At 60.5% G+C, this 18,759-nt stretch overlaps 10 protein-coding genes across 10 annotated transcripts; 5 read left to right on the forward strand and 5 right to left on the reverse strand.

Annotated features, from left to right (window-relative positions):
• Positions 1-562: 562 nt before the first annotated feature.
• Positions 563-906, reverse strand: MICPUN_76696 (predicted protein; the record flags this gene model as incomplete). The annotated part of the gene is made up of 1 exon (XM_002502666.1): positions 563-906. A coding segment is annotated over one exon (344 nt), but the record flags the coding sequence as incomplete, so codon positions are not given.
• Positions 907-3,762: 2,856 nt separating this feature from the next.
• On the forward strand, positions 3,763-4,486 carry MICPUN_108353 (predicted protein). Its single transcript, XM_002502295.1, has one exon. The coding sequence runs from the start codon at positions 3,824-3,826 to the stop codon at positions 4,412-4,414; it is 591 nt and encodes a 196-aa protein (XP_002502341.1). The 5' UTR covers positions 3,763-3,823; the 3' UTR covers positions 4,415-4,486.
• Position 4,487: 1 nt separating this feature from the next.
• On the reverse strand, positions 4,488-5,721 carry MICPUN_58986 (Drug/Metabolite transporter superfamily; the record flags this gene model as incomplete). Its single annotated transcript, XM_002502667.1, has 2 exons — positions 4,488-4,530; positions 4,634-5,721. The coding sequence occupies 2 exons, from the start codon at positions 5,719-5,721 to the stop codon at positions 4,488-4,490; spliced, it is 1,131 nt and encodes a 376-aa protein (XP_002502713.1).
• A 119-nt stretch (positions 5,722-5,840) lies between these two features.
• On the reverse strand, positions 5,841-6,875 carry MICPUN_100789 (predicted protein; the record flags this gene model as incomplete). The annotated part of the gene is made up of 1 exon (XM_002502668.1): positions 5,841-6,875. One exon carries the CDS (start codon positions 6,873-6,875, stop codon positions 5,841-5,843), a length of 1,035 nt encoding a protein of 344 aa, XP_002502714.1.
• Positions 6,876-7,294: 419 nt separating this feature from the next.
• MICPUN_100790 (predicted protein) lies at positions 7,295-9,157 on the forward strand (the record flags this gene model as incomplete). Its single annotated transcript, XM_002502296.1, has 1 exon — positions 7,295-9,157. The coding sequence occupies one exon, from the start codon at positions 7,295-7,297 to the stop codon at positions 9,155-9,157; it is 1,863 nt and encodes a 620-aa protein (XP_002502342.1).
• A 310-nt stretch (positions 9,158-9,467) lies between these two features.
• On the forward strand, positions 9,468-10,619 carry MICPUN_81505 (predicted protein; the record flags this gene model as incomplete). Its single annotated transcript, XM_002502297.1, has 1 exon — positions 9,468-10,619. The coding sequence occupies one exon, from the start codon at positions 9,468-9,470 to the stop codon at positions 10,617-10,619; it is 1,152 nt and encodes a 383-aa protein (XP_002502343.1).
• A 3-nt stretch (positions 10,620-10,622) lies between these two features.
• Positions 10,623-11,944, reverse strand: MICPUN_90903 (predicted protein). The gene is made up of 2 exons (XM_002502669.1): positions 11,809-11,944; positions 10,623-11,736 (listed from the first exon to the last, which is right to left on the reverse strand). Exons 1-2 carry the CDS (start codon positions 11,911-11,913, stop codon positions 10,726-10,728), a joined length of 1,116 nt encoding a protein of 371 aa, XP_002502715.1. The 5' UTR covers positions 11,914-11,944; the 3' UTR covers positions 10,623-10,725.
• A 191-nt stretch (positions 11,945-12,135) lies between these two features.
• Positions 12,136-13,339, forward strand: MICPUN_58991 (translation initiation factor SUI1). Its single transcript, XM_002502298.1, has 3 exons — positions 12,136-12,231; positions 12,554-12,684; positions 12,816-13,339. Exons 1-3 carry the CDS (start codon positions 12,207-12,209, stop codon positions 13,011-13,013), a joined length of 354 nt encoding a protein of 117 aa, XP_002502344.1. The 5' UTR covers positions 12,136-12,206; the 3' UTR covers positions 13,014-13,339.
• Positions 13,320-15,332, reverse strand: MICPUN_100793 (cysteine endopeptidase; the record flags this gene model as incomplete). The annotated part of the gene is made up of 1 exon (XM_002502670.1): positions 13,320-15,332. The coding sequence occupies one exon, from the start codon at positions 15,330-15,332 to the stop codon at positions 13,320-13,322; it is 2,013 nt and encodes a 670-aa protein (XP_002502716.1).
• A 670-nt stretch (positions 15,333-16,002) lies between these two features.
• Positions 16,003-18,271, forward strand: MICPUN_100794 (predicted protein; the record flags this gene model as incomplete). The annotated part of the gene is made up of 2 exons (XM_002502299.1): positions 16,003-18,090; positions 18,227-18,271. 2 exons carry the CDS (start codon positions 16,003-16,005, stop codon positions 18,269-18,271), a joined length of 2,133 nt encoding a protein of 710 aa, XP_002502345.1.
• Positions 18,272-18,759: the final 488 nt, after the last annotated feature.

The raw sequence follows: 18,759 nt of genomic DNA on the forward strand, positions 1-18,759 counted from the left end.
ATCAGGTATCCACTCGATGATATGCGGTCGGCTCGATGGACAGATGCGTGGATGACCTTCAACGAAACGCCTGAGCCAAAGCTCGCTGACGAAGACTGTACAACCGTCACTGTCGCGCTGGATCCAAATTTTAGCCCATGCTCAGCCGTTGATGATTCCACGTCCGTGTGTTGCAAGACACCCAAGTCAGTTGATTATTACACCGCGAGTTCGAGCTCGGACACAGATTGACGTGCTACCACCAGCCAGTGTGAAGAGAGAACGAGGACAAGTAGACGACCACAACTTGTGCAGTTGTGTCGAAGGTTTTCGTGTTATTTATTTTGTTCACAAAAGTGCCTCTCGCGAGGTTTCAGTCTCTCGCGCAGCATACCATGCGGCGAAGTCATTCCACACGTTGGGTGCCTCCCTCCTGTATCTCTGGTAATCTTCTTCGCTTACGTCCGCCAGGCACTCAGTCAGTCCGAACGACGTGGGCACGAAGCACCTTCCTATTGCGCGCTCAGGCCCCTCGAAACGTAACGGTTTGATAGGACCCGTCATTGAAACCTCTCCTGTGTACCCATATCGGTCTAGGCTGCTGAAGCTGTGAGCGTGTCCACTCGCATCTATGTAAACGATGGCATCGTCCCAGCCCGCGCGTCTGTCCTGATGATCTCGCATCAGCGCCAGCAACCCTGCCGTGCCCACTGTGAAGTTGAAGTACTTTGTATAAGGTCCCGGCGCATCCTTCAGCGCCGCGCAGCATAAGCCACAGTCGTGTATGAGCAGCGGCCTCTGAAGTATTTCGTGCGCTGACTTGGCCTTGGCGAGCGCAACTTCGAGCACCGTGTCGGCCTGGATCTCGTGAAGCGCGAGATCTATCCCGTCAACCTCGAAGCTTGCACAACCAGCTTGAAGACTCATCGCGAGTCTCAGTCGGTCCACCTTCCCTTGGTTGCCTGTCACGAAGGTGAGTACATGCGTGGCCGTCTGGTCGCTTGAGGACGAGCAGCGTACATGGAGCGACCGAAGGCGACGCTCGCGGGTGGCACGACCGGAGGTACTGACTCTCACCCCCGGCGAGGGCAGAGCGCAGCGCATCTTGCAAGTGTCCTATCAGTTTTGGCAAATCGTGATACACTGCAGGCGGATTCGATCGGCGCAACAGATCTGGACAGGCACCACCATCATCATGGGCACGGTGGACGAGAGAGTCGCCCGTGTGCTGGAGCAGGCATTTCGGATCACCCTCACGGATCCGGGCGATGGCGCGAGCGAACTGCTCTATTTGCAGTCACTGGCGTCCGAGATGGTGCTGGAGGGCGCAGAGCCCCCCCTGATGGTGTCCGGAGATCTGCTCGAGCGCGCGCTCTTCGCTCGGCTCTCAACGCCCGCCGAGGATATGTCGCAGTGGTGGAAGGTGGATCCTGAGGCCGCACCGGTGACATGGCTGCTCAGATCGTACCATCGGTGCCGCGAAGAGTCTCGGAGACTGAACGCGCGCGACGCCGATTTCGCCGAGCGCGCCACGTCCGCTCTTCGCCAGGGCCTGGAGCTTTGCGTCAACTACAGCGGACTGCTCCTCAACCCGGCGATGGCGGACATGTTCCCGCAGCCGGAGGCCGCGAAGCGCAGGGGCGTGCTGCAGCTCCTCGATGCCATGTTCGATGCATCCTCCCCTTGGGAACCCGGCAAGCTCCCGGACGGCTTCCTCCCCGAGTTCGCAGCCCGATTCGGGAACGAGGGGCTGGAGGAGATGCTGGGCCCAGTGGTCGACGAGCTCCCGTCGATGGTGAAGGCGGTCAGCCCGCTCGGCGACTTTCGAGCGCCGCTCACCGCGCTTTGCCTCTTCGTGTCCGTGAAGTCCATCGCTGAGATCATCTCGAAGCGACCGCGGTGGCTCGCGAGGGAGGACGCCGCCGACGCCGATCGACGCCGATCCGAGTCGGAGCGCAGGATGCGACAGATGATGGCCATTCCCGCATTCGCGCAGCTCATGGGACCGGACGCGATGAGCGACCCCTCGATGCTCGCGGGACCGTCCGGCGGCAGAGCGTTCGAGATTGATTCGCTGCTCGGTCCGTTCTTCGCGTGTCATTCTCTCCCTGACGGCATGGCAGAGGCTGCGGGTGGCGCCGTCGGCGGATTTGCGCGGGCGCCCTCGGTGCGCGAGCAGTGTTTCAAGGATTACGAGAAGCGCCGCGCGGGGGAGGTCGAGGCATCCATCTCCGCGCTGCGATCCAACGGCGCTACGATCGTCGACGGCCTCTACGCCGCGACTTACGCCATGCTGCGACACGGGGGCGAGTGCAGGGACGCGGTGGTGGCCTGGATGGCGAGATACTGCGACGTGAACCGGGGCCGAGGAAAGATGCAGATTCGCGAGCTGGAGTGCGGGAGCCACGGCGGCGCGACCAACCTGTCGTCGGTGGCGCTGAGACTCGCCCAGCCCTTCCTCAATCCGGGATCTGGGAAATTCACCAAGATAGACCCGAACTACGTGCGATCCAGGAGGTGCAGGCTCGATCTCAGCGACGAGACTAGGGTCGCCGCGCAGCACGACGTCGTCGAGTCAGTCGGGACGATGCCCGAATCGGAGGAACCCGCGGATGGATGGGGCTTCATTTGCGAGTGCTTCCACATAGCCGCACGCGCCATGCACCTCGGATACGTTAAGTGCGTTAACGAGCAGGTCAGCCTGTACCAGGAGATCGGCAGGAGGCAGGAGCACATGAGGCCTGGGTGGGAAGAGGAGACTCGTGCTCACATGGCTGCATCATTGCCGGGTGGGGCACCGAATGAGTTTCAGCGCATGCAGATGGAGCGACAGATTGAGCAGATCAGAAACGAGATGGAGGAGTGCAAGACATCATTTGCCATGTTCCAGACGGTGCTCGACGACCCCAAGTCTGTGATCGAGACCATGCAGTTCTACAGGCTCACCGCTACCTGGCTGATATGGGTTGCCACCCAAGGGAAGGATGCGAGCGGCGGAAGTGTGCTGGGCCGCGAGGTGCTTGCCATGGGTGAATCCGGAGGCGCGGTCAAATCGCCGCTGTCCTCCCCGCCCCCGCCCTCGTTTGCCCTCCTTCCAGAGTATCTCTTCGAGGACATGGTCGATTTCCTCCTGTACGCCTACAGGTTTGTTCAGGGGAACCCGGCTACACGACACACTCTTGACGGTGAACACCTGGACGAGTTCATGAGCCTCTTTGTCCTCCTGCTGGGCAACTCTGAGTACGTCAAAAACCCATACTTACGAGCAAAGTTCGTCGAGATTCTCATGACGTGGCTGCCCGGTGATCCCGACGATCCAGACGGTATGAACAGGGGCGGAAGGGGTTGGAATCCTCGGATGGCGGATTTGTTTGAGGGCCACCCACTGGCGCTGAACAGCCTCATCCCGGCGCTGCTGCGACTGTACGTGGATATCGAATTTGGCGGAGGTTCGAACCAGTTCTACGACAAGTTCAACATCCGAAACCAAATTGGCCACTTGTGCAATTACCTCTGGCGCGTTGACTCGTACAAGCGCTCGTGGAAAACGCTTGCTGAGGCTGATGTTCCGTTCTACATAAGGTTCATCAATATGCTCGTCAACGATGCGATTTACCTGTTGGACGACTCACTCAAGGCGCTTCCCGAGGTGAGGCAGTTCGAGCGAGACTCAGAGAACCAGCTGGAGTGGGCGCAACGTCCCGCGCGCGAGCGTAGGGAACGCGAGAATGCTAACAGGCAGAACGAGAGGAACCTTCGGAACGAGTTGACACTCGCGCGGGGGCACGTGCGTATGATGGGATACACAAGCCGTGAGATTGCTGCTCCGTTTCTGCTTCCGGAGATGGTTGAGCGCATCGCGGCCATGCTCAACTATTTCCTCCTATACCTCGCGGGACCCGAGCGTAGGAAACTCAAGGTGAAGGACCCAGAGAAGTTGGGTTGGAATCCCAAGGAGCTCCTCTCCATGATCACTGAGATTTACCTCAACCTGTTCAACGCGGACAAAGACGAGGTGTTTGTCACGGCCATCGCCGCCGACGGCCGGAGCTACAAGGATGAGGTGTTCGTGGAGACATCCAACGTCCTCAGGCAACTCGGATTAAAGTCCAATCACGACATATCAAGGTTCGACGAGCTCGCCGAGCGAGTAAGGCTCGTTGCTGCTGCGGCGGAGGAGGAGGAGGCCGACCTTGGAGAGATTCCTGACGATTTCCTTGATCCGGTGATGTACACGCTGATGACGGATCCCATCAAGCTACCGAGCGGCGGAACGATGGACCGCGCCAACATACTTCGACATCTTCTTACGGATGAGACGGATCCGTTCACCAGACAACCCCTTAAGGCGGAGGACCTGGTGCCAGACACAGAGCTCAAGGCAAAAATTGATGCTTGGATTGCGGAGAGGAAGACTGCCGTGGGGAAGACCTGAGAATGACGAAACACGTCTTTGGCTACGTTCTGCTGTGCGCTCCTCTATTCAAATCTATCTACGGATCCTATCTCTACGCCGGACTCGATCCTCGGCAGACTCGTGCGAGGTTTTGCCTCCGCGTTGGCGCCCTCGTCCAAACCTCCGTCGACGCAAACCTCGAGCACCACAGGGTGTGCGTCCAGCGATATTCTTCGCTGTTCAATAGTGGCCGATAACCTCCGCTCAGGCGTCATTCCATGTCCCCGTTCCGTTTCTGCCTCGTTTTCCCTCGTTTCCTCCATCTCAACTTTCTCCTTGCGTAGCAGTCTTCTCTCCTTCTCCCGCACCCAGCTCACCAAGGCAACCCCACAGATGGTCAGTAATGAACCGACGGCCTGATCCCATGTTATCTTCTCGCCGAGGACGACGTAGGAAAGCAACGCCGTCCATATGACCTGCACCCCGGAGTAGACTGTCGGCAAGACACCACTTACGTGAGAGACCGCCCAAGAATTCAACCCATGCGCGAAGCAAGAGCTCGCGATGCCTGCGTAGAGTACGGCCATATATGCAGCAACTGGAAGGTCTTGCCAGTTGACGGCCGTCACAAGCCCGGGCAGACCCACGCACGCGATGGCTACTTCTGCCAGGAGAGTCGCCGAAAATAGAAACAGCATGGGGCCTGGTGGCGGCTTCTCCTGCTCTGAAGAAGCCTCTTTAAGCGCCCTCGTCTCGATCTCATGCGCTGTCCTGATTTGCCCAAGGGCCCTAGTCAACAACACAATATACACCCCGTAGCTACTCGCCTGAATGACGAGCAGGAACACGTCGAGGGGACCTGGTCCTATGTTCGTCGAGTATACTCTGAGTGCCAGTGAAGTTCCGAAGGTCGCCACCAACATTCCAAACACCTTGAAGGGAGGGAGGGGTTCCAGGCCCAACACGGCAAGGAAGGCCCCTGTCGAGATCGGCATAAGCGGCTGCACCATCGCGGTCGCGATAGGTCCCGACCGCTGGTTGCACACAAAGATGAAGGAGTAAGCAATACCAATCGCGAAAGCCATCGGTGGTATGTAGAGCAGCTCGGCCGAACGAAAGCGCCGGGAACCTTCCTTCAGGGCCAGCCACCAGAGGAACGGTAACGCCAGGACCAGCCTCAGGGTGCAAAAACCGAACGGCGGGATGAACTCGAGTGCGGGTTTTGAAGTGACGTGCATGCCCGCGAAGAGCAGCTGCACGGTGCACAGCGCGAGGTGACACGTTCCTGGATGCGGATCATGGTACTGTCGACGCCACCACGCCCCACACCACCCGAGCGGCACCATCGGATGTGAAGCGCGTAAAGAGGGGAAGCTTTAACTTTTCGTTCAGGGTGAAACTTTCGTGGAGCAACTGAAGGCAGTTTCTATTCTGGCAGTCAGTGTGTTTCAAAACAGAGGGGATCTCACCTCGCCCCCGCAGTCTCAGACGTGACATCCTTGGTCTCCCCGTCCTTCGCCCTCGCTACTTCCACCGCGTATTCTTCCGGGGTCACGCCCGCGAGCTTCTGGAACTGGTCGTCTCGCATGCAAACCACGTAGGAAGGTTTATGGAGCGCTTGTTCCGACATCATGCCCTTTCTCCTTAGTATCCGAACCCGGGGAATAATCCTTCCCTTGAGGCTGTAGTTGACGAGCTGAACCGCATCGTACACATCGCACGCGGGGAAGAATTCATCGACCAAATACCTGACCGTGGGCCTCAGCTTGCGCTCCAGCGAGTACGCCAAGAGCTGGGGGCGAGTCTCGATGCATTTTATGGCACGCTCGATGCCGAGGTCAAGCTCGTCTGCTAAGAAGTCGATGGTGGGCACGATATTACGCTCCAACGATAACGACAACACCGCGGGGGCTTTGGTGATGAGCTTGACAGCGCGATCGCCTCCGATGCCGAGGTCCCTGGCGAAGAATTCCACCGTCTTTGCCACGCTGTCCTCCACGGACAAAGCCAAAATTTCTGGATTTTTTTCCAGCACCGCGCGTACCGTTTCCTCGCCCAAGCCCAGCCTGTCGGTAAAGTACCGCTTCTTAGCGCGCAGGTTATCGTCGACGTTCATGAGCAGGATCGACGGTCGGCGCTTCACCGCGCGCGCCACCGCGGTCGGGCTCATGCCGAGCTCATCAACGAGAAACGTCATCGTCGGCCGGAGGTTCGCGTCTACGCTCGACCACGCCACCGAAGGCTGCTTGCACAGGATGGCGCCCACGTCCCCGCGATTCACCCCGCACTCGTTCGTCAGCCAACACGCCGTGGATTCGAGCCTGTCCAAGGATACGGTGAGGAGCCTGGGCTCGCGCTGAACCGCCCTCCTGACTCGCGCGACGTCCGCTCCCAGTTCTTGACACAGGTGTTCAACCTTGGGTGCGATGGCGCCGGCCACATCGTACCCCGCCAGTTTGGGGGTGTGCGCCAGAACTTTCTCTACGTCCTCATCGGACATGGCCAGGGCTGTTCGCGCGTACGATTCGAACGAAACCGAGCCAGACGTGGACGCGTCTTCGCCCCGGGATAGCGATGGAAGAGGTCGGAATCTCGCCTGTTCCTTTTGGCGCATCGTGAAGGTGGGTTTGCTGAGGCGCGTTGGACGTGACCCGAGAGTGGAAGCATACGGCGTCGATATCCGTGATGTCACAATTGCGTTCCGTGATGCCAGAGTCGCGCTCATGGCTCACGTCCTGGACTGACGGGGCGCGCTAGCCTGTGGGGCACCGTTGTTGTTTTTTGAAACTTTCCAAAAATGAGCCCTGACGAGTCGAGTCAGCCGCGCCCCATCACGACCCGCTCTGCCAGACACGTTAGGCACGGGTTCACCTCCTCCGACGCCCTGATTCGAGCTCAGAGGCGAGTCGTGCGCTCGAGATGTCGGACCCGTCTGAGCGCTTCCGCGCCACGCTCAGCTCGCTCCTCTACTTCAGCCCCGACGGGGGGCTTGCCGAGGAGGATTCGGCTCCCGGGGAAACGGGGCGCGAATCGGCCGCGCAGAAGGCCGCCCCGGTCGCGCGCGAGTGCCGTCCCGGGGACCGCAAAGACTTTCAGCGCAGACTCGCGACGTTCAAGACCGGCACGTGGTTCGCCAAGCCACCCTCGATGGCCCCGGTGCCGTGTGCGCGCAGGGGCTGGGCCAACGTCGCGAGCGACACAATCGAGTGTGAGTCGTGCGGCGCGCGGGTGATCCTCAAGATCCCGGAGAAAGCCACCCGAGAAGAAGCCGCGAAGATCGCGGCTAAGGTGTTCGCGACCCTTGACTCGAAGCACAAGCGAGAGTGCGCCTGGAAAGGCACGACGTGCCCGATGTCCCTCGCCAGGTTCCCACGCGTCTCAGACGCGGAGCTCAGGCAAGAATTTGAGAATAGGCGGAATCGGCTCAGCAGCGCGAGCCATCTCCCGAAGACGACGACGGCGGCGGCTATGCTCGAGGGGGCGGGGGGGGGCGGAGTTTTACACGTACCCGGAGTCTCTAAGTTGAATAAGGCTGGCGCGCACGTCGGCGCACCCCCTGGTGCGGCGAAGCGTATCGAGGAGCTCGTCGAGGGCGCGAGCGATGCGGTGGAGACGGCGACGCTCTTGGCGTTGTGCGGTTGGGACACGGCTGCTGATGGAAACTCGGGTAAGTCACCCGTATCTGGCAGGACACGGTCGGGATCTGTCATCGTGTGCCGTATGTGTGAAACGCGATGCGCCACGTGGAACTTCGCGCCGGGTCCCACGTCCACGGCGGCACCCGGAGGCACTTCGGCGCCTTTGTTTGAGCCCGACCACCAAGGCGCTTCTCCGAGTCTCGGCACCTCGAATCGGGCGAAACCTCGGGCGATTGCGACGGGGGCGCAGCTGATGGGAGCGATGGGCGGGTCGTTCGGTATTGGCACGGGCTTTTCCTCCTTGGGTGGTGGCGCGTCGCCATCCGCGGTTCGTGCGGGCTCACCCTCGGCGGGATCGAATCCCCCGCTGATGGGCCTCGGGTTTTCCATCGCGGGCGGCGCGTCGCCGAGCAACGCACCCTCCCCCGGCCCGTTCGGGGCTACCGGGTCGCCATCCCCCGCACCCGCGTTCGGAGCTGGTGCGCAGAGGTCTTCTCCGTTCGGTGTGCCCGCATCATCGGCATCCAACGAGAAGGAAACGACCATCGCCGCGCCCGGGGAAAGCCCGAGCCAAAGGATGACGAGGTCGCGCGCGGCGAGCATAGTTGAGAAGACGCCTCCGCCGAAATTCTCGTTGACCGGGGACGGGGGCGGTGCCGCGTCCGTCTCAGGAAAGACTCCCTCGTCCACCGGAAAGCGTAAGCGCTCAGACGGGGAACACGTCGATCCGTCGAGGAAGGAACTCAAGGCGACGACTTCGGCGGGATCCAAATCCAAACGCGCCTTCGTCGACGCGCTCAACGAATTTCATCCGCTGACCCAGCATCGAGCGCACTGCCCGTGGATCGCGGTGCACCACGACGAGTCTGAAGTTCTGCTCGATGCGGACGCTGTGGCGATTGACGCGAGGAGGGGCTGGGTCGCGACGCTCGACACCGTGGCGCCGCTCAACGCCCGTCACCTTCTGGGCGCGGGCGACGACGACGAGGCGCTTGCGGCGCCCGACTTTGGCGGCGCGCCGGGGGCGGGGGGAGGTGTCGAGGACGCTCCGGGGGGAGCGGGGGAGACGAAGACGAAAGAAATATCTTACCTAGACGCACGCACGAAGGTTGCATGCGCGTTGATGGGCCGCGAAACTATGTAGACTTCGGGTCCGGGGAGCTGTAACGGCAATAAAATAGTTTGTCGATCACGTCAAGAGATCACAGCTGATCAGCGCGCAGCACGCCTGGCAGCATTTTAGACTATCTATCCACTGCTGGCTGGCCCGATCGGTCGACCATACCGCAATGTCGAAGGTGGCGACTGTCACCCCTGGTGCTGTCCCCGCATCCCGCGCGGTGGCGATACGCCGTGCGTGCCGCTCGACGACCTTCGCCCAAAATGGCCCTCGCGATTGTGAAGGCTCGCAGACGGTGTTCCAGGTCGCGACTCGGGGTATCGCGGCAATCTCGATGACTGCGTTGCTGTCTTTCGGCGCAGTCGACACGGAGCCCGCCATGGCTGCGTTGAGCAATCCCAACACTCGCCTGCCTCGCAACGGTGTTGCTGCGCTGCGACGAGCGGTGCCTTCCGTAAACACCGACGCCGGTGAGATCCAGGGCCGCCTGGAGGAGGCTGCTTACCTCTTGCGCATCCCGCAGAGAAAACCTTGGGGCACCATGGGAGACGACGTGAAGTCCTCCCTCGGGATCGTCCGCGATCGACGCGCCAAGTTGCTCGAGACGGTCCCGCCGGGTGAAGCAAAAACTACCGCGGAAGCCACGATCGCCGAACTCGATCAGCTGCTCACCGAGCTCGGCGACATTGCCGGCTCTCAGGATGTGGAGCGATTTGATATTGGGGTTGCCATGGCGTTGGACGCAACGTCAAGATTAAGAGTACTTCAGGCGCCGGGCTTGCCTTTCGACGTACCCAAGAGGTACGATTCCCTGCCCAGGCTCACTGGTCGTGCTACTGTGGACCTCACCGTCAGGAAAAATGGGCCGGACACGTTTGGATTTGTCAACGGCGAAGAGACGAAGACGGCGATGCTGCGTGTAATCGTGGACGGATACAATGCACCACTCACTGCGGGCAACTTCATCGACAAGGTACACAACGGGCAGTACGATGGGGTTCGGATTAAGCGATCAGAGACGGCGCTAATCGTCGACCCAAGTCCTGACGATCGTGATCAGAACCTGCCGCTCGAGGTCAAGCCGATAGACGACTATGAGCCGAGGTACCGCTCACCTTTGAACGTAATGGGCGCGGAGGAACTCCCGACGCTGCCGCTGTCGGTGAACGGGTCTCTCGCGATGGCACGCGGCATAGAGGATGGTACGAGCAGTGCCACTCAGTTTTTCGTATATCAGTTTGATAAGAGGAGTGCGGGTCTCGGCGGGTTGGCATTTGAGGAGGGGGAGTTCTCTGTGTTTGGCTACGTCGTTAAAGGGGAGGAGGAAGGTTTCCTTTCACAGCTGACGACGGGTGACACGATCGTGAGTGCTAAGATCGTGGAAGGATACGACAGACTATTAAATGCGACAACGAGGTCCGCGCCGCCGGTCTCGGTCGAGGGTCCCACCGGTGCTGATGCCGTGGTGAAAGCGCCAACCGAGTGATTCTTTTTACCTTGAAGGTAGGTCTCATTATAAAAGTTGTGACACAGGTGCTCCGTCGCCTGCACTCTCCCTCACCAATGCCGAACACTCATCGTGCGCCCATAATCTATCTGAGCGATGCGAGGATCTTGTCATCGAGCTCGAAAGACATGTCCTTGTTTGCGCGCCCGGATGCTTTGTAAAACTCGAACCTCTCCTTGAGATCCGCTGCGAGGTCATGCTTGGGCTGCCAGTCGAGCAGCTTGAGCGCATTGGCGGGGTAAGAATAGAAATGAATGGGCCTGAATGGGAACGCCTTCTTGACCTCCACGCCTTCAGGCAGTTTCTTCGGATCGTAGTTCACGATCTTGGGCTCGACACCCGCAGCAGCCGCGCAGAGCTGCACCATGCCGTTGAGCGTAACTGCTTTGTTGGTCACCGCATTGAAGATGACGCCGTTCGCGGCTGGGTTACCGACCGCCGCAGCCATCATAGTGGCGACATCCTCCGCGTGGGCCACCACGGACAGCTGGTCACCGCTGCCCGGCACCAGCACGGGGCGGCCCCTCACGAGGCGGTCGAAGAAGTACTCCTCGCAGTCTTTGTTGTTTCCGTAGCCTGTGAAGTACTGCGGGCGGAACGACGCGAACGAAAACGGCATGGTGGCGAGCTTCGCCTCGACCTGAGCGTGGCCCGCGGACTCCTTCACCGCGTCTCCCTCGAGGTGGGGTGGGGTCGGGGTGGGCTTGTACATGCCCGCCGACGACACGAAGAGAAATTGCTTGGCGCCGCACTGCTTCGCGAACGCGGCGACGGGGCCGACAGAGTCGAGGTCCTTGCCGTTGTTGTCCACGACGACATCGAACTGCGCTCCAGCAGCCTTCGTGGCGAGCTCACCGGGGTCCGCCCACACGGTTTGGACACCAGCGGACGTGAGCTCGTTGAAGTACGTGAAAGGGGGCTTCTGCATCTTCTTGTCGTCCTTGGAGCCAATCGTGTTCAGGGTAACCGAGTGGCCCTGCGCCGCGAGGGTCTTCGCGAGCCAAAAGCCGATGTTGGCGTGGCCGCCACCGTTGGTGTTGACGATGAGCACCTTTTGGGGAGCGACCGCGGCGGAGATGACCGCGGGTATCGCACGCTGCGGGCGGTTGCGGGTGATCGTGTCAGAAGAGACTGTCGAGTCGGATCGGGGGCGAGGTTCGGGACGCACCCTGGCGACGCGTGCGTTGCGACCAGAGGCGCGGCGAATCTGACGCGCGCCTGAGGGCGTGCGAATGCAAACGCTGGGAGCAGCGGCGAGGGCGGAGGCGACCATTTCGAGGTTGATCGAGGGTGGCGCGTCGCGTTGAACTGTGTGCAGGATAAGGAGGTGCCGTGGGTTGCAACTGCCAAGCTGCCAAGTCATCAAGCAGAGCTGAGAACAGGTGAGCAGTCTCACAGCCCAGTTCCTCCCGTGAGAGTGTTGACTGGCTACCTGCCTGCGCCGGCCAGAGGAAACCTCTCGCAGAAACCTCGCCCTGCAAGCGCAGTAGACGGCACGCGTTCGGCTGGTTCGAGCATCTTCAGCGCACGTTTACTTCCTTCATCACAAGGAAATCTAACCTTCTTATGACCGACGCCCTCGACAGCCTGGGTGCGTGCCCGATCGCGCCCGAAGCTGCCGTCTCCGAGGCGGACAGCGAACGGCCGGCTTTTCCCCGCAGAACGCGCTTTTTCCGATCGGTGCCTTCCGAGAGGGACCTCGAGTCTCGGGAGGCTAGCGAGTCGGGTTCGCCCGAGCGAACCTATCGACCGCATGTACATCGCATATACGACGACCTAGCCCCGTTGCGGTCACTCTGATTTGATCGCGTCACGGCGACGGTGACGGCGACCGGGATTCCCGCGAGGGCGCCGATTTTTTATTCCTTCAATGCTGACTCCGCCCTCCCCCCGCGTCCCTGTTCTCCCCGCAGGCCCCAACTTTTCCTTTCAGGACGACGATAAGCCTGCAAAGGAAAGCAACACCGCGGACTCTGTTCAGTCGAACTACATCCACATTCGCTCCCAGCAGCGCAACGGCCGCAAGTCCTTGACGACCATCCAGGTGCGCCCCTCAAGGCACCCCCAAATCCATGAAACAGCATAGATCCGAGAGAACAGGGCAGCCCTGGAAAACCGCGCGCATCCACGACCCGCTCTTCTCACATCCTGTCCAATCTTTTCATCACTTCGCAGGGAATCAACCCCAAGATCAACAAGAAGGTGATCCTCAAGGAGTGCAAGAAGAAGTTCAACTGCAACGGCACGATCGTTGATGATCCCGACCTTGGCCAGGTGATCCAGCTTCAGGGCGACCAGCGCAAGGTGGTCGCGCAGTTCCTCGTCGACGAGAAGATCGCGAAGAAGGACGTGATCAAAGTGCACGGCTCTTAAGAGACTCAGACATGGCGGCACGGGGATTCGTCGAGGAAAGGGTGGCGCGCGCTCTCTCGGGCGCGGGCACAACCCCTTCGACTGTTGACGGTGCGAATTCGCCAGGTTGCGGTCCCCTTGCGAGGCATGTCTTCGGATCGGCATGCGATCAGGGAATGTCGATTCGTATGCATTCCCTCGCCACCAACGCGAATAGGTTACAAAGGTTTAGGCGTCGCGCGCGCAGAAGGAAAGGCGACGAGTCGCTTGTTTTTGGTGCGAGTGACTCGATGACACTACGTATGAGTAGCGCGGTCAAATATCATTTCAGACCCGAGTGAAGAGACCCTGAGGCTCCTCCGGCATCATAGGCACTGCCCAATCGCATGCATCCTCGATGCCCAGGGCGTTAACTCCTCGCTGCAAGCGGAACCACCCATCCTCCCCCCAGAACGTCCCCCAGCTGTTGCGGCCGACCCAATACTTGTTACCCTCCTCATCCTCGCCAAAGCCAGCGATGGATATTTCGTGGTCCTGGTCCTTACAACCGGTGGCGTCAGTGAAAATCCCTCCCTTGTAAGCCTCGAACTCCTCGGTGACGCACAACCCACACGCGATTGGACCTCGCGCGAATATTTCAGCCATCATGGCTTCCTCACCAGTGACCTGGCCGTGTTCCTGTATCCTGTATACGCGATTGGCTGGGGGTGTTTTGGCGAAACACCCTTTCACCGGGTCGCAATCCTGGCAAAAGTGAAAGTCGTCGCATTCGTTCTTTTTTGCCTGGTAATTCTGGCACGTCTCTTCAGGGACGCCGTTCGCTGCGATCCACACGTGAGCGCTGGTCGGATCCCCTCCGTTACACCCATCCGTACCTCCACCGCTAACGCAGTCCACAAGGACTTGCGGTGCTAAGTCAATCTCAGGGAATTTCCCGCCGCGCATCAAGTTGATGCGATCTGCCATGGACGACGTGGTGCCGTGCGCCCAGCACGAGCCGCAGTATTGTGGAATGTGCTGATTCCGGTTGATTGTGGCAAGATTGACGCCGTCGACGTCACGAATATCCCAGCTGCTGGGAATCTTTGTCTTGTCATAATCTGGGGCTTCGTGCGGACGGACGGTACGCACTAGCTCGCGTACCTCTTTGGATGGAGGGGACAGTCTGCATGGACGATCGTAATCATGATAAGTTCCTTTCTTCACGAACGCATTGATGGAGAACAGTATGTTTTTTTGGTTGGCGGCGGAGGGCTCGTCTTTAACTCCATCGGTCACGAGCTCCTCGGGCTCACGCTCTTCGGGCTCGGCGACGGGAACTCCAAAAGTGCAGTCACTCTCAATGCCGAGGTTCTGGTGATGCATCTTGATGCGGAAAAAGCCAGATTCTCCCCAATACGTGCCCCAAGAGTTCCGACCAATCCAATATTCCTCGCCGCTCGCTTCATCCACGCCATAACCCACAACTGCGAGCTCGTGGTTCATGAAATTTAGCAAGTGGGATTCCGCGTATATTCCACCCTTATAGTCGCTGTAGAACTTGTCGGTGACGTGAATGCCGCACGCAATCGGACCGCGCGTCGCGAGCTCTGCTTTCATCTTATCCGCGTTCGACACCGGCCACCCCACGGCGTCGACATCCAACCCCCCGTGCACGTGGCCGTATTCGGAGAGCGTCCACCGTTTGTACCTTTTCACGGGTTTACACGTCCCAGGAAGGAACGGCTGGGGTGGCTGGCCTGGTGCACAGTCCTCGCAGATGCCCATCGGCTTGCACTTTCCGTCTCTCGCCTCGTACGCCTGGCACGTCTCGTCGGGGATCCCGTGAGCCGCGATGTACTCGTAAACCTGCGCAGGATCTCCTCCCTCGCAGCTACCACCCGCCCTGCAGTTGATGAGCACCTGCGGAGCGAGTATAACCTCTGGGAACGTGGCGTTGCGAGCGATTTTGATGCGATCGGACAACGACGCGGTGGTTCCCATGGCCCAACAGCTGCCGCAGTATTGCGGGATGTGCTGATTCCGCGTCTCGGTGAGGTAGTTGACGCCGTCGACGTCGCCCCAAAACACGTGCGTCGGGAGGTCGTTGCGCACATCCAGCTGCTCGTGTGGACGCGGGGAGATCACGCGCTCGCCGGCGAGGAACGTCGCCTTCGTGGTTCTGCAGTGTTTGTGCGTTCCAGCCTCACCTGAGGTCCCTTCTTCTGGAAATGCTGGGGAGGCGATAATCGCGGTGTACCTGCCCGAGCGGGGCACGACCCGCGCGGCGCATCCGCCGCCGTTAAGAACGGCGAGCGCCGATATCACGAGGAGAATAAATGGAGAGGAGAGTCGCGCCATCGTGTCTCAGGGGTGCGGCAGCCCCGGACTGTTTGTGAAGTTCGAGTCCACGCTGACGAGGGTTGCACCGAAAGGGTGAAAATTCGCGGGAGCCGCGAAGATGGTCTGAAATCTTGTCTCGCGATCTCACACTCGAGATCATCCTCGCCTTCCATGCGGACCCCATGCGGACTGGCTGGAGGCCGGCCCTGGGTTTTATTCAAAGTTGGGACGACCCCCGAGCCGGCTCCACAAGCGCCATACCCTAGCTGGCGTGGTACGCCTGGAGGGTCCGCGCGCGAGGGAAGTCAGACGCGCGCCTGGGGGCGTGCGCACTCACACGGCGGGCACTCCTTCGTGATACGTCCAGGCAGCTCTGCCCGAGGTGAAGTAATCACTGGGACTGCTGTGGACTGGGCAGCCGGGGTGTGAGGCTTGGGAGGCCAGTCAGGTTGGCTACAGAGGCACGGCCCGACGGTCGTGACACCAATCGAACGGAACGCGATACGCGATGTCGCGCCAGAATAGAGCCGGCGCGTCTTTCTCGTACGCAGGGCCCGGCTGGGCCACGCGAGCGCATCCCCGCCTCGGTATCGGAGCCTGCGTTGCGACGGGCGTCCTGAAGTCTTCGCCATCCTCCACGCGTTCGAGCGTGGTCGCGAGGGGCGTTGGCTCGGGATTCGGCAAGTGGATGCAGGACGCGTACGCAGACTCGTTCACGAGCGCGTTCAAGCCGCTTCCGAGGCGCGCGGATAAAGGTCGGGACAGTCGCGACGCGGGCGACGGGGATAACGAAGGACGAGTCGGAGTTCCCGGGTCCTACGACCACGTCTACATAGACGTCAATAACGTGCTGCACGTCGCCGCGCACCACACCAAGACCGAGAAAGCTTTCTTCATGAAGCTCTTCGCGCTTCTTGATCTCAACATGCGTCGGACCAAGCCGCAGTACACGGTGACGCTGGCGCTTGACGGACCGGCGCCAATCGCAAAAACCATCACGCAGCGTCGCCGCCGCATCAGGCTGAGCAGCGGGGAGAAGGTGCCGCTGTCCGAGGATCCAGCTCGATTGCTCAAGATCGGCCTGACTCCGGGGTCAACATTGTCGCTGAAGATCGACCGCGCGCTCGAGTACTACGCGGCGACCCGGCTTCTGAGCCGCAACTCACTTCCGAGGGGATTGCTTTTTGAGATATCCGGCACGAGGGTGCCTGGTGAGGGTGAAGTCAAGATCCTTCGGAGCATGAAGGCGAGGGTGTCAAACCCGAAATTCGATGGACACTCCCATTTGATCGTTTCGGAGGATAGCGACGCGCTGCTGTTGGCGATGACTGCTGCGCCTGCGGACACTTTTGTGCTTTCCTCCAAGCTTGTCTTTTCCGTGCGATCGTTCAACTCGGCGCTGGCGAACCAGCTGCCGCCGGGCGTGGCGCTGGATGGTGCAAGGAGAGACTTCGTGGCGCTCGCAGTGATGATGGGTAACGACTACCTCCCAGGTAGTAGGTTCGGGGTCAAGTACTCGTGGAGGGCTTACGTGCAGCTGCGCAGCGGCGAGAGGTCCAATAAATGGGCAGATGACGGCGGTGAAGGCGGTGGGAACGTGCCGTCCCCGTCTTCGAAAGTCGCTTGGGGACGGTACCGCGATTCACCTCTATTCCCGGCGCCGGATCCCCTTCTCGACGCGCCTTTGTTTCCGGGTGAGCGAAGGCCCGGTAAGATGCGCCGCGGCGGTTTTGGTGAGAGCCGGGTATATGAGGAGGGCAAGCTCGCGTTCCGCCTGCCCCCTCCGGTAAACTGGGAGATGCTGCGGGACTTTGCCAGGGTGCTCGCGGACCCTGAATACGTAGAGTGGCAGGTGAACGATGGTCTCAGACCCCGCGCCGACGTACAAAGGGCGATCAACGCAGCGGCTGCCGCGGCAGCGACACTGAATCAGACGATTGACCTCGAGGATGACGAGGACGGCCCGGACGATCAGCTCATCGATGCGCTCATCGACGATGAAGATGAAAGTGTTCAGAAGGAGCCCTCTTTTTCGCTCATCCCCGGGGTAGCCGGGGTGGTGCGTGCTAAACTGGACCCATTGCGCAGCGCTAGGCGTGCGTACGAGTATATCCACGGTGTTGGCTGGGTACTGGAGATGTACTATGGCGGCGCGTGCCTCGACTACGGGTACCATTTTCAGTACTCACCAAGGGAGCATAATCAAGGGATTGCCGCGGCAATCGATAAGAAGGCGCTAGATGCGAACGCTTTCACAGCAGGTACGACAGCTTTCAAGGCGACTAAAGCGAAAAACACAACGGATGTTGCTGCTGCTGCTGCGGCTGCTGCTGCCGCAAACGCAGCGGCTGCGCAAGGATCCAGCGGATCTGGGTCAGGTGGAGCCTCGCGCATACCCCCGCCCGCGGTGGACATTGCCGACTTCCTGACGCTTCCCTTATCTTACGATCCCACGCTGGACCCGTTGAGAGATCGCGAACGCGCGGCCGTGGCATACCTCAACAGGTACCCCATCACACCTCTAGCCTATTCGCTCGCGGTAATCCCGAGGGGCGGTCGTGCCATGCTGGCCAAGGGCGTGCGGCCGCTCGTGGACCAGGGTTCTCCCGTGCACCACCTTTTCAAGGACGACTACTGCGTGACGTGCATTAAGCATCGCATCGCGGCGGGTCCTCTGGAACGCGTCATTCAGCAGGAGTCTGGAAACGGAGCGGGAAGCGGAGGCTCCATGGGGACAGCAAGCGCCAAGGGTAACGGTATTGTCGGTGGGGCGATGGTCCCGACGAAGCGGGGTCGCGGCGCTCGGGGCGCGCGGGGAGGGACAGGACTCGGCAAGAAGGACGCGTCTACGGAGGCCGAGCGCTTGCTTGCACGTAAGTTTGCGGGTGGTGACGAAACAATTCGATCCGCAGCTCGCGCAGGCGGCGACGTCGCGCGAGAGGCTCTCCGTAGGCTGAATCGTCGACATCTCGAGCACCTCTCGAAGGCGCCGCAGCATGCTCAGGATCGACCTCCACCTCCACTTAACGACCTCGAAGGCGCGGTCGCGCGCGTCTCTTTGGACGGGTTCCTGAGCGAGGACGAGGAAACACTGCGAACTCTCGGCGACCAGCCGGTGCTCATTTGGCACTCCGCTTACAGCGACCCGCCCGACCTGGACAGGAGTGCGCTCACGCCAGAGGAGGATCTGTCGGAATGGGTGGCGATGGTGACGCCCCCGGGATGCCGGAAACTCGGGCCGGGGATGACCGACATTCGAAGGTACGATGGCGACGCCTCCACAGTTCTGTCGAGGTGGAGCGTCGGCGGAGAGTCGCCGACATCGTCATCCGAGTCCGGCACAGGTGGTCAGGGGAGGGGCGGTGCAGGCGGTGGGCGCGGCAGGCCAGCGTTCAGGAACGGAGGAGGATTCAAAAAGAGACCACCCCGAGGCAGAGGAGGCGAG

Source organism: Micromonas commoda, chromosome 5, assembly GCF_000090985.2.
Source record: "Micromonas commoda chromosome 5, complete sequence".
NCBI lineage: Eukaryota > Viridiplantae > Chlorophyta > Mamiellophyceae > Mamiellales > Mamiellaceae > Micromonas > Micromonas commoda.